Source organism: Ostrea edulis, chromosome 5 (genome assembly GCF_947568905.1).
Source record: "Ostrea edulis chromosome 5, xbOstEdul1.1, whole genome shotgun sequence".
NCBI classification, from domain to species: Eukaryota; Metazoa; Mollusca; class Bivalvia; order Ostreida; family Ostreidae; genus Ostrea; species Ostrea edulis.
The window spans coordinates 29834794-29849460 of NC_079168.1; the positions used below are offsets into that span (position 1 = coordinate 29834794).

At 33.5% G+C, this 14667-nt stretch overlaps 1 protein-coding gene across 5 annotated transcripts in view; it reads left to right on the plus strand.

Annotated features, from left to right (window-relative positions):
- LOC125652442 (nephrocystin-1-like) overlaps positions 1-14667 on the plus strand; it is a 41879-nt gene that overhangs the window by 22787 nt on the left and 4425 nt on the right. For 3 of the 5 annotated variants that reach the window (XM_048881639.2, XM_048881640.2, XM_048881641.2), the window contains 13 exons: positions 638-732; positions 1389-1464; positions 1656-1708; positions 1920-1994; positions 3252-3327; positions 3444-3481; positions 3859-3888; positions 5563-5645; positions 6770-6846; positions 9172-9271; positions 9641-9753; positions 9904-9977; positions 10364-10408. In XM_048881639.2, the coding sequence (XP_048737596.2) occupies positions 638-732; positions 1389-1464; positions 1656-1708; positions 1920-1994; positions 3252-3327; positions 3444-3481; positions 3859-3888; positions 5563-5645; positions 6770-6846; positions 9172-9271; positions 9641-9753; positions 9904-9977; positions 10364-10408 (935 nt within the window). The remainder of the gene's footprint in view (positions 1-637; positions 733-1388; positions 1465-1655; positions 1709-1919; positions 1995-3251; positions 3328-3443; positions 3482-3858; positions 3889-5562; positions 5646-6769; positions 6847-9171; positions 9272-9640; positions 9754-9903; positions 9978-10363; positions 10409-14667) is intronic. The other 2 variants (XM_048881642.2, XM_056165694.1) reach the window with 1 other exon arrangement.

Here is a 14667-nt window from a genome sequence, read left to right on the forward strand (position 1 = left end):
TCCCTTGGGATGACAACAAAATGCGCTTGACATCAAAGCCAAATGTAATTTACTACAAAGCACATTCTGAGTCATATATAATGTATCAATTTACAACCATTTTATGTTACGTGTTCTTGCAAAATGATTACATTGAACGGCAAAACTGGCAGTGACATCTTCATTTTTTAGCTGCATGAACCTTGCTTGCTTGGACTTATATGATCATTAATTAAAACAAGTTAGGGCCCTCAACAATTATCAATAAAGACAGGTTATAGAGCAAGAAGAATCTGCGTTTCATTATATAACTTGGAGCATGGTCGGAACTGTGCCAGCAACATTGTCTGAATGCAAATACATGTACTAGCTGATATTGAGAATCTGTTCAGATTAAAGTTGTGTGGAAATTTATAATACATGGTAGTTTCAGATGATTTTCTTAACACTTAGTAGAAATCTTATTTTAATTATGTTGTTATTTCTAAGGAAAATGTATTGAAATTGTGAAAAGATTCGTAACGCCCACTTGTTAGTGAGAGTTATGCTCTGTGATATATTTACAACAGATATTTCCTTGTTAAAAAATGAATCTACACAAAATCATCACTGACTCTAGTATCATGTCCACTTGGTAAAACCCATGCGATATTTTTAGATGAGAAGTTTACCATGACCAGTTACCTGGCACCAAAGTTAAGTGATTCCAATCTGTCGTACCGGGACCTCTTTTACATTCCCAAAGAAAACAAGGTAAGATAACTCCACAGTGTTTTCTGTGTGATGAATAGAGATACTGAATTATTTCCCCTAATGATTTATGATATTTTTGAATGTTTTTCGTCATTTCAATTATGTTGTAAGTAAATGTATTTCTGGTCATTTTGACAGTTCGTAATTTCCTTTCATTCTCCCATGAGAAATATCAGTGTTATATTCAAGTGCACCTCCTTCTAGTAAACACTCGTCTTTACAAACGATTTTGACTACAAATAAAGTACTATAGTTGCATGTTGTGGATATATTTTGTTGGGACTCAGTTTTCGTAGATTTTGTGGGTATTTCTATTTCATCAATGAAACACTACGTTTTAATGTACAAAGTTTAGTTAACATTGACTGACAGTTAACTTACCATTAACTCTTACATTTATATAGCGTTAACTAGATGTTATCGATAACTGTCAGTTAAACTTAATTAACTTTTGAGCAGCTGGATCCAGGAGTATCGACAAAATTACATTTCAATGAAACTGTAAAATTGTAGTAATCCATGAAAATTAATCCCCTCAAATTTAAATGATGCTGCAGTATGTGTGAAAGTGATAAGCAAATAAAGCCAATGTTATTCATGACAACAGTAAGTAAAGTTGTCATATGATTTTAGATTCTGTGTCATTTATTTGATAGTTGAGGCCATTTTCCACAAAGATGGACAGAATTATCTTGATTCAGGGATGTAAGCAGATTCCGTTACCAGGAAAAGGTTGGCAGCAACACTCTTTTTCTTAGTGAAGTGTCGGGAACAATATCTTTGAATGCTTCTAATGTCATAAATATATATATTTAGTTTCTTCATACGTATATCTAAAGGTAATTGTTAAAATTCAATTTAAATTTTATAGAGGAAAAAGAGATACCAAATGAATATTTTATTGGTTTGAGATTTCATTTCAGGAATAGACATTGTTGGTCGTCATATCAGAATGTGTCTTTTTGACGGTCAGAATGTAAGTTCAAGGTTTACTGTATACAATAAACATTAAAATGAAATCAGCATCTGGTAAAGCTTACGGCTACATTCCGTGATGAAGAGCTAGATTTTAAATGTACATGTACTAGTAGTACTTGAGCTGGATTTGAAATGCACCTGTAGTACATTAGAAAGAATTTTTTTTTTTGAACCTGTCATATAATTTGTTTTAATTCTGTCCCACACAGATGTTGAGTAACATTCACACAGTGAAGGTGGCATCAGTGGACAGAGAGCAGAAAACCTGGTCGTTCTCCTCAAAGGTAAGATTTTAAACTTTCTGAAACTGTATTCCTATAATCCATGAAATACCCACGTAACAAAAACAAAACTCACATTTAAACTTGGTGTTGTGTAATTATTTTACATTGAAATGAATACTTTGCAAGCAGAAGAAGATATGTCAATTGCAAAATATGTTGAGTTCTTCAGTGTTGGAGGTGCATTCAGTGGTACTTTGGATGTTTATGTAGGACAATGACTGAGAGATTTAACTCTATTACCTGAGTATTGTTCAGTCTGCATACCTATTACTAGAGAAAGGCCAATTAAATGCTCGATTTACTGAGTCAAAGGTTAAGATCAATAAGGCACTTACTATTGACATCAATAGGGATCTGTTCTAGGCCCTTCATCTGATCACTGGAATATATACCATTAGGGATCTGTTCTAGGCCCTTCATCTGATCACTGGAATACCATTGGGGGTCTACTCTAGGCCCTTATTACTATTCACTGGAATACCAATAGGGGTCTGTTCTTGGCCCCTCATTACTGATCACTGGAATACCAATAGGGGTCTGTTCTTGGCCCCTCATTACTGATCACTGGAATACCAATAGGGGTCTGTTCTTGGCCCCTCATTACTGATCACTGGAATATCATGCTACTGCTTAGTAATGTCTATATTTCTGTTGTTAATGGGGCATGGACACAATTTGAACTGAACATTTTCAAATTTTATTTTTCCATTTTTACTGTTTACAATGCTTTACTAAAGTATTTCTAATGGTCAACCAAAATTTAAATATCAGTTGTTGAGTTACAAGTGAGATACAGCACTCACAATTCTTTCATAATGTAAGCAAGGCTCGTGTCATGTTTATGCTTACATATACGTATATACTGTATATATGTAGATTGCTTGATAGAAAATAGCATGTTTAAAATGAAATGAGATGTGCCAAACACTAGAATTATTTAATTGTGTTCAGAATTAAGTTATAAATTGACAAAAGTCTGCTTTAAACTAAACTTTTACTAGACAAAAAGTATATTTAACCTATGTAAACAAAATCATAGCTTGAGTCTTGTTTACATAGCAAAGAATTGTGAGCTCTGTATCTCCCATGTACATTGACAACTGACACTCAAATTTTTGTTGGCCATTAGAAATACCTTAGTTAAACATTCTAAACATTGAAAATGAAAAAAATAAAATTTGAAAATTTTCAGCTCAAATCATGTCCATGTCCCTTTAACAGATCAGTGATGTACATGTATATTTATGTTGTTTACAGATCAGTGATACAATGGACCCTTACCTCCACGCAGAAGTGTTCATGAGGTCCAATAACACATTCAGCTCCACGGTTGGTGAGTATCCATGGCAATAGGTGGCTCATCACTCTTCAGGGAAAAATCCTTTGTAGAATCGGAATTCTAAATATGAGATATACAATTTGTATCAAAATGAATTTTTATACCCACAGGAATTCTGTTTGAGCTGTGTGCTTCATATTGCAAATCTGTAAGTATAAAGATCGATTATTTCCGAAATTTTTACAATACTTAATGCTTGCATATCTTTGTGCATAGATTATTCAGTGTTGTAATGGTGTAGCACAATGGTGATTATTTAAAAAAACCATATGCTCATTCTATAGTTAGAATAATCTAGCTATGTCTCAGGACACCCCTATAAACTCGGTTCGTAGGACATTATCACTTTAATAATAGAACATTCTATCTATCTCATTCTGGTATTTTGATGCATGAACAAATGACTCTATGAATGTTGTTTTCAGTTGATGGTGTGCTAGATCTGCATATCATTCATTTGTTTTTTATGTCATTGTTTTATCATGGATTTGGTTCATGCTAAATGACATCATATCTTCATCTCAGTGTGATCAAAATGATGTGAAGGAAAAGTCTGTGAGTAGTGACCTTAGTGTGACCTTAGCATTTTTGAGTGATCTTTGCACATTGACTTGTTGGTTTGTTTCAAAGAAACTTGATGCACCAAGCTCACCTTATAATAATGTGTATGAGACATTGCATATTCCATACTCCTTACTAAACATCTGTCATATAATGGCATGAAAATTCAAAGACAGTATTAATTGTGGTATTTGGTGCTTCAAACTGTTGCTAAATGGGAAATTTAAGGTAAATCATTTTGTAGAGGAACTCTATAGGACAATGAATATAGAATGCCTAAATGACAGAAATGTCAGAATAGTGAATATGTCAAACGTGTTTACAAGTTATGATATTTATATTTCTGAAAATTTTACCTTTGATATCTTTACAAATTGTAATGATTGCCAGTAACTCATGAATGTACTAAAGTTGTAAACAATGTATAAAACTTAGTTTTCTTAGTTACATTCTACTTTATTTCTGTCAGAATTTTTAGCCATTAAAATGAATGTTCTAGATTTATCAAGATTCATATGTGCATTGATTACAACTACAGTGCATTCACGGGGAAATGAACATCATTAAAACTCATACTCTAAGATATCAAAGGTTAAAACCATTGGAATTCTTAATTAAAATTATTGATAAAGCATATATCCAATGAAGAACTCTACATTTGTATACTATAATCTTGTTTTCTATCCTAAGTTTTTCATTTCTATTTTCTTGCCTATCATTACTTTGAATTTGTAAAACAACCTTATAACCACAAAAACTGGATTTTCTTTTATTGCATATGCGAATGTACAGTATATGGCTTGTAAGCTATTCTTTTGCCTTCATAAATGTGCTGTATGATAGTGTATATAATAAATGATTCAGATCTATATCTAGCAGTCAACCTTGCCAACAACGTCTTGTGCAACCTCTGCTTTCATTTTCAGTACTCATGAAATAGATAATTTGATGCTATATACAAATAATCCCACTTAATTAACAGGTATTTGTCTATCAGTTTTTTTAATCCAAGTTGGGAAACATTTGTGGCATGACTTGTCTTAAGGCTCTTCACCGAAAGTCTCTAGCAGTACAAGTTAATAACACATTACTGAAAGTCTCTAGGAGTACAAGTTGATAACACATTACTACTTCCTTTAACATTTACCCAACACTATCAAATGTGGTACCAGCCATCAATTGTTGAAAAATAACAGTTTAATGAATTACCAAAATTGACCAAAAAAACCCAGCAACAAAAAACCCAGAAATACTTGACATATTTCTTAAAAATGTAGGTTGGAAGGAAATACTGGTATTTGCTTGAAAATACTGGGAATTTCAAATGAAATATAACAGCATGTTTCCTATTATTCAACCATCTACTTCATCTATGATATTAATAAAATGTCCAGAGACAGGGGTGGATCCAGGAATTTTTGAAAGGGGGGGGGGGGTTCTACCTTTAATTTTGGTTTTAAAGGAGGGGGGGGGGGGGGGTGTTGTGTTCACACCCTCAAAATGTGTGATTTTTACCCTTTTTAGCAAAATTTTCAGACAAAAGGGGGATGGGTTCCGATCCCAGGACACGTTCAATTTTCAAACACATATTGCCCTCAAACAAGGTCAATAAAGAGAATTATTTTTTTTATATCAGATCCCTATAATTGATGTTCATTTCTTTTGAAGAAAACAAAGGAGTATGGGGAATTTAGCTGTGGATGGGTTCATCTGCCTTTAGTTGAAGAAAATGGAGGAGTGATAGCAAACAGGTAATTCTTGTCACCGGAACACTGTAAAGATTTGATGATATCCTCTACTTTGCCAAGTATGTACACATGTTCATGAAAATAGTGTCTTTCAATCTTAAAAAAAGTCCACTGATTTTGACATTCAAATGCATTATGTGTGTACAACAATGAAATCATTCATTTCCATTGTTTGGGGGAGGTGGAAGAGGGTTATGAAATTTAAATTTCCATTAACAAAAGAGACTGAACTACAATAAAGAAAACAACTTGTCAACCTTGATAATAACCCCTCCCACAAAGTTTGTAAGGGGCATATAAGAATAACCCTGTCTGCCCATCCAACTGTCCATTCTTCTGTCTGTCTGCAACCATGCCCAGGCAATACTGTGAAACAGTGGAAATAGCTGTTCATATGTTATACAGTTTAGACTGCTTGTGACCTTAGTGTCCAAAGTAGGTCAAAATCACTCCAGCTGGTACCAGGTAAAAAAGTTAAGAATTTTTATCCAAACTATAATTTTGTAACAAAGTGTAGCAGTCAGACGGATATGATCACTGGTGGCCAGGTAACTCAGTTGGTAGAGCACCTTAATAGGGATTGAGGGGGCCTGGGTTTGAATTCCAGTCTGGTCTACTGCATTTTCTCCCTTTTGTTTACCTTAGCAACATTAGGTGCTTAATGATACTTGACAAAAAGCTGGCTTATGACTTGAAGTGTGTTTTGACCATATCTCAAGGTCGTTTGGATAAGGTAAAGGTCACTAGAAAGAAAGATTATGATTAATCTTTTTATAAGCTCTGTTACAAATGATAGTTGAATCAATTATATTAACTTATTTTGGAGATGCTGTATAACATCCTGAGATGTTTGACGACTTTTCATTCGCATCTATTTGTCACTATCCAAGACTACAGTCATTTTGATTATGTCAAGGTCATTTAAGAAAACTTACAAATCAGTTGTCAAGTTCATATATTGATAGTAGACAAATTTTATATGCTCATACTTAACTGAAAGGTTGCTTTTGACGAATAAACACAAGGATTGTAATTGATGTAAATCATTGATAAATGTAAGGGAAATATTTTATTTCATGAGAAGATTACTCACATTACAGTACATGGACACATTGTTTTCATTTTAGAACTTTTGACCTCTACGTCAATGGAGGGACTCCTTACGAGAAAGGAGTGGAAGTGGACCCCAGCATCAGCAGGAGAAGTAAGTAGGGGGATCTATCGGGGGTGTAATAGTACACGATTCACATGTGTCTTTACATATGAATTGAAGAAAATGTATTGCATTTGACTGTTTTCAATAATTTTTCATCTACTGAACCATGTTCTTGGTTTCAAGGTGATGAAAATGCACGTATAGTAGTCAAATTTGACTAATCATAGCCTCCCATATCTGGAAAATTGTCTTTTCAAAAACCTTCAGATTTTTTATACATTTCAATATGTTTTACCTTTACACTCCAGCAATCATTTGACATAAGAAGTAGATAGGGTATCAGATAATTTGAGAGCCCAATGACCCCCTCTAGGTTAAAAACCTTGTAAAAACGCATATTGGAAAATGGTGTCTAAAATTCCTATCTCTGCAAACATGTTTCATTCATCATTTACATTACTAAATTACCATTTCAAGAAATATTACAGGGTGGTTTTCGAAAAGCAGTTTAAAACATTAAAGCTTCAAATAGCTAAAAACCACTTTCATTGATTGCCATAAGCTTTAGCAATCGGGCTTGAAGTTAGAAAAATCCTAACTTTACTATGGAGCTTACTAAATCCATAGCCTACGTCACATGAACACTGACATGACGTCACAATAGATGAAAAAATTAAATTATGTCGCCAGATCTAGTTGGAACAAAGTGATGAAGATCAGAATGATTTTTACGTTTATAACGCTCATTCAGAGAATGCTGACCTATGCTCAAGTTACAAATTTTGGGAAATTTGAATATTTTAAAACACCCGAATTCTGCATTCCTTGCCCCCGTGATAATTTTTAGTTCCTGGTAGTTTTTAACAATATGCTACAGTCATGGGATGTGAGTGTTAACGACATGTATAACTAGGTACCGCGTACATGTATTCCGAGACATTTTAATCAAAACATCAGTAAAGGTCATGTCCAGCCAGAAAAGTGTTTTAGATAAAAGAAAATTACATTACAACACCCATGATCCATACTGTACGTACAAGAACACAAACGTACGACACCTAGGCCTAGAGATAGGGCCTAAATATGTGACAAATCTGTCAGCATATGATCTAAATTGAACACCCTGAAATCATTAGACACAACAGAGATATGCACATACATTGTACATGTATATGTATATGCACATTTATTATGGATTCGGAGGGCCTTGAAAGCAATTTTTGTCATGTAAATAAATATACAAAATTTGCAGGGGGGGAGGGGGGTTACAATGTCAGTATAGCTTTACATTATGCATATATTTTATTTAGATCATGACAACATCGATCATATTCTTTCAGGTTTAAATAAATTATAGGGAAAACATAACAAATATATGTGACTGTCAGTACAAGTAGCACACAAAAATTTGCATTTTGTTGAATAGAAGATTCGATATTTCTAGCCATCATTAATGATCAGAAATCACACAAAAGAAATGGCCTACAATAGATAGATTGAAAGTTGGCAACACGATTTAACATCAAAATTTGTAATATTTGCAGAAATCTCACGGGAATTACTGAACGACTGTGTGTCATAACGCAATGTGTATGGAGATTTTACGACTTCGCGATGTATATAACTATAAGCATTTTCTCTCCCGAGTGTTGTCTTGTAAAACCGGCTTGTTTGTATTATTGCGATTCGTATGTTGTTGTTTTTTAATTCTAAATTTTTGTTGTTTGCTTTCAAACAATCAGTCCCAATACGGTCTACAAAATTCACCAAAATGCCATCTGGTTCATTGAATGTGTGATAATGTTCGTGACTCGTGAATAACGTTTCTAACGTTATTTGACGTGGTCTGGGGAATTACCTTAACTCAATTAAGTTCTTTTTGGGAAATCCAGGCAAGGGCTGTAGATACATGTACAAGCAGGCATAATATCAAAGTGGACTGTGGGTTGATTCTAGGAGCGGGAACAAACTGTGCTCAATGACCAGTCACTACATGACAAAGCCATTCAGCTGAGATATATTTACAACTGGTAGAAAGCATTCAGCTGAGATATATTTACAACTGGTAGAAAGTATTCATTTTGCCTTTCAAACTGAAATTCTACAACTACATAATAATCTGATATGTTTCACAATGCATAACATGGTACGTAAAACGTGTATATATGAAAATAAACTTGGAGACAGATTTTCCCTGGAATAAAAAAAAATAGTGAATGCATGAAGCCCCCAATGTCAAATTTCTTTTGTACGTGTACTTTTACTTAATTCCATCTTTAAAGTGTATCATGAGGTAAGGTTTGGGAGGAGATTCCAGAATGATCCGTGAGTTTGGTGTGTAAATCTAATTGTGCATGATCATTTTTATTTCAGCTACCAGCAGTTCGTTTATGTCAATGCTGTCTGGTAACAAACAACCTCGTCTGAATGTCAAGGTCATGATGGCAAAAGCAGAACAGAAAACATATTTAGAGTGAGTTACAATGATCATTACAGTGTATATTAGACCCAACTCTAGTTATTAATTATCATAATTTAATGTTACTAAAATCAGTGAGACTTAAGATATCATCTGTCAGCAAGTTTTCTGAAAATATGGTATTTATTGCTTTTGTTGAATCCTTAGTTTTAAAGAGTATTGAATATAAAATGTATGTGATTATTTACAATGAATAGACTTGAAAATGCAGCAATAATCGAGAAAAAGTTCTACAAGAGATAATGAAGAGATACAGAAAGCAGTATTTTCTTCTGACATGTAATTTACATGTACACCTGATATGCAAGTTAAAAGTTAATGAAATGCTGTCAGAATCAATGAAAAGTGATTGAATATTTTCAGCAACCTCCCGGAAGTGTTGATAGGGAATGTTGCTTTCCTTCCTTTGTACTCGTACTACAGACAAATCTTAGCAGATGAGCTTCTTCGGAATCGTCTGGACTATGACTCAACAGGTCAGAATATGGAGATTTTTAAAAAAAAAATAATGCAATTAAAAATAATTTGCATTCTGCTTTCATAAGTTTGTAATTTCTTTGCAAGTAAACATCAGGATCCACTGTTCTATAAAACTTTGTTTACACTGAGGCTATATGTTTTTACAGAACTACTGCACAGCCCCGTTTTAGCTAGTTTTCCTAAGGCAGCTGATCAATATGACCTGATGAAGGTCTTGAGAGTAAGATTGTTCTTTTTTTAAGTTTTGTCATGAATTGTAATTACAGTACATAAATGTCTCAATTTGTACATTGAACATGTATTATCAAATGTTATTTTCATTTGCAAGAAAGTCTGAATGAAATTGTGTAATATTTAGATTTATAAAATTTACATATCTCTAAGTGAAACAGTAGCATATACCGGTACACCACATTTATTGTACTAAAAATTTGAGTTAAAAAATTCTGAAAAAAATTACACTTGGTTTGTAATCCAATATAAACAGTGCTATTTCGAATATCATGATGTATCACCAAATTTTATTTTCATTTGCAAGGAAGTATGAATGAAATGTGTACTATATTTAGAAGCATGGAGACTTTTACGCACACCTTTTTTTTCCAGGACACCTACATATCAAAATCTAAGACGGTGAAACGAGTGGAGATGGTAAGCAGATTCTTTGTTTTGTGTAGATAATGACACAAATTGAATTTTAATTCAAAGTTGAAATTGTACTTGTATGTTAGATTATATATATACATTAGATTTCATGCACAGGAGAGTCATTAAATATTCCACATCTCAGTAGAGTGACTCAATAGTACAGGTGACTTTCGATGGCTCAAACTTCGTTCTCTCAAAGTTTTTAATCGCTCAAAGTGAGGTTCCGGTTCTGATATTTTTCTGTATAGTACTAAGCAATATTACTCTTCATCTCAAGAACTTTTTGCAGAAGTACTTGATCTTTCCAAGTAAAATCAGGTTCCCGTTCTACACCGTTCATTTTATTTCTCAGTCATGAAAACTCGAGGTATCGGTTGTGTTTACAAGCTGTCAGTCACATAGATAATTAACCCCATGTGAACCATACTAGGGAAATTCAAGAGGCTTACACATGGGCAGTGTGTACTGTTCATTGAGTGTTTATACATGTGATACTTCACTGATGATATCCTACCTGTTCACTGTAGTTGTTAATTACGTAATTATAGAGATAATTAAATTTAGCACTCAATAAGGTACAAAACATAAACATGGATGTAAATTTTGAGGCTATAAATTTGAGATGTTAAAGTAAGTTGATAATTTGGAGAAGAGAATTGAGAGAAGTGTCATATTCAGCTGTCATAAAATACAAATCGAACATTACGTGTAAATCTGTCACTATGAGAGTATGGGAAAAATCGCTTGACGACGACTGAGCAGCAACACCAAGCAATCCTTTAGAGTATGAATTAAAATGATGAATCAAAACATATCGATGGAACAGATGATTCGAGATCTAGCCAATGCTCGATCGTGAGAAGGTTTTGGGACTTTGAGTCATCTTGAGTCACCTATTCAACATTAGAGATCCATTGATGAAATAATTATAGAGTAATTCTTCTGTTGTATAGTTTTGTTACGCATATTTTACACCTCTTGTTTTATGTAGTGAAGGACAATAGGTGATCTGTACAGCTGGTGTTTCATCATTCAGTGCAGTAGTGTATGGAACGGCAGCTGTAAAAGATCAGTAGTGCAGACATTTTAATACAGTACTATAGAAAGTTCTCATCAATATTTGACTCACATCTGTCAGTCTGTATACTGGTATTGCATGAACTTTTCACTTTCAATTTTTCCACTTTTATGTAGTTGCAAGCTCATCCAAATTTGGCGTAATGGCTGATTATCTATAGGTCCAGAAAAAGTTATATTTTGTAGTGATCAAGGTGTTTTACAAAAAGAATTTCTGATTAAGACCAAAAACTAATGACCATACACAATCGATTTATTAAAACTTTCATAGACAATTTTCATCCTGGGATTGAATTTTGGTCTTTGCTGTTTTGTAAATCCAGTGTGGATGATACAGATTGCAGTGATCTTGATTGACACCAATGATTTTTTAGTGTTGATCAGATTTTGTGAGTTACTGTAGACTTATTTGTGAGTACTAGATACAAAGATGTATTTATTCACAAGACATAATCATTATTTATTGCTTAGGTCTTCTATTTGACACGAGAGCTAAATTAATTTTGCAAAGAAGTAATATCGCAAATTTACGTGTAAATGATGTTCTTGCAAAAAAAGTGAGTTTTTACTTTTTTTGAATGACTCTGAGATACAAATATTAGTATGACTTTTGTGGCCTCTGATTAATTGATATCAAATAGATTTCTCTTCTGAATGAAAATTAAAAATGCTGAATTGGTCATCAAAGTCGAGGGTAATTAAAAAACTTAGAAAAGCTCACTTTTGATCCATTAGTCCCATTATATTGTGAGACTTAGATCAAAAGTGAGCTGGAGTAAGTGTTATGGCCCTGGAGCTTTGTGACACGGGTGAGCTGTGTGTTCCGATCAGTCTGATAGGAGAAGGGGGGCTGGTTTTAATCAGACTGGTGTTCCGATCTGATTTATTTCTGTTGTGGAGTTCAGCTACAGTGTGTTAGCATTTAAATCATGGCATGCATTGTATTTCATTCCAATCTGTATCTTGCTTTGCATGACAACAGCTGGTAAGTTGTGTTGGAGAGAAGGGTGTTGTTTGATTTTATACACTTATCCTGTATTATCATGCTGATCAATCGACCTTGAACTATGTACCCCACGATAGAGTGCCACCATTACTATATTTACTGACAGCACCAAAGCATAATATTTTTATTATTCCATAAATCTATTCATGATTATCTTCCTGGTAAATAAAGATACATGAAACATGTACAAAAATCAACTTAAAAACAGAAACATCACTTTTTTTATGTGTTTTCAGTTTTTTGGACACAGTTACCAACAGTAGATCATCTCATTGCCAATAAACATGAAATTTAGAAATTTGATACTGCTGTAATATATATATATATATATATATGTATACACACCTGTTGTGCGGTTGAGTGTTCAGGTGTGCAATACGATTGATCAGTGTGATTATAGCTTAACTTGCGACTTTTCTAACAATTGTTACATTGATATATTAATTGCTACTCTTCATAAAGTTTATTCTGAATTTTAAAAGACAAACAATTTGTCACACAGGAAGACTGCAATCTAAAGCATTCTGCTTGGTTTGAGTGTGTTGACACACCATGCATTGGTTTCTGGTATTTCTTATTTACAAAGAGCGACAAATTCCAAGGAAGCTTTACCTTGATTAAAGCACCACTTTAACAGAACAAGATCTTTCCTTCACACCGCCTGTTTTGAAATGGAAAATCTCAATCTCTACAGTTGTAATGTAAGGTACCCCCCCCCTCCCCACATGTCTTTCCCTATCTGTTATTTGTCTTTATTATTATATGTATCTCTATAATGTTTCTAACAAGAACATCATGCTTCATCAAGCACTTTGCACTGCAAAGCTCAACTGTATAATTTTTGAATCACGCCATAAAACCACAGTTTTTAGACAGCATTGTAATACACTACTAGTTAATCCAAAACTCAGTGCATTAAATTTCCAGGGAATTAGTACTTTTGTGTATGTGTATGTATGTACGTTTGTACATGTATAGAGTGTAAATGCATTCTAAAGAACACAATGGACACCATATTGAGTACCATTCTGGATTTTATTCCTGTCCCTGCTGGGCTGCTACACCATTCACATGAGACTGCAAAGGGGGAAGGAAGTCTCAGTCAAAAGATCGTAGGTCAAGGTCGCCACTGCTAGAATTCAAGGTCACCACTTCCAGGAATGCCCCATGTTGACAAAAGCATATGATGCATTGTATTTACATGGTTGTTTTATTGATTAATGTATACCCGTAGTTAGTGCATGATGCTTTATTATAGGTAATAGTAATTTTATTCCTTAAATTTAAAAGTAGTATATTGTATATATATATATATATATATATACAATGTATATATATATATATTTTTTTTTATAATTTTCAGTCATAGACAGTTTTGTAATAGGCTTTTTTAATTAACAATATTAATAAATTGATTTTTGCTGATAAGATTTGTCATACAATGTATATTCCCTCAAGATACATGTATGTATAGAAAAACCCAATAATAGTTTCACATGAGATCAAAACCCAAGGTTATTTGGTCTTTGTTTAATCAATGGCATGCAGTTTACCCCAAACTAACAATCTTGTATACTGGAGTGTAGGAGTCGTGGTTCAGCTTGATTTCATGTAAATGTTGTTTTTGTCATGGACAGTCTCTATAATAAATGTACAAACTGAACATACAACATCCTAGCTTTCATTATTTTCAGTTATGTATTGCTTAACAATTACCAATGTAAACAATGTGGCTCTAGATTTAGCGGATTATTTTAAACACTGGATTTTAAACTGGCCTTTGGTTTCTATATCTACTGTGGATTTTAAAAACTGAAACGGGTCACTTTAGAAGGACGTCGGTTGAGACTAAATGTTGACTAAGACACTCTGGTTTGTGAGAATACAAACTGATTGCAGTGGCATATATTTTTTGGTAAGGGTTAAGGTTACACAAAGTAAGAATGGGAGAAAATCTATCAAATCAAGTAATTTGTTTTAGATGATTCCATTTCCTGTGGAAATCACTTTTAAAAAGGGGAGTAACTCCAGCTAATCATGCAAAATTTCTGTTGAATTTTGATGACATTTTCTTGAATTTGCACAAAAATTAAGGAATTGCAAATGAAAAAATCCTAATCATTTTCACAATTGTGTTTAAAGATTTTCTTGCTGCTTAAGATTATGAAACTAATTGTGC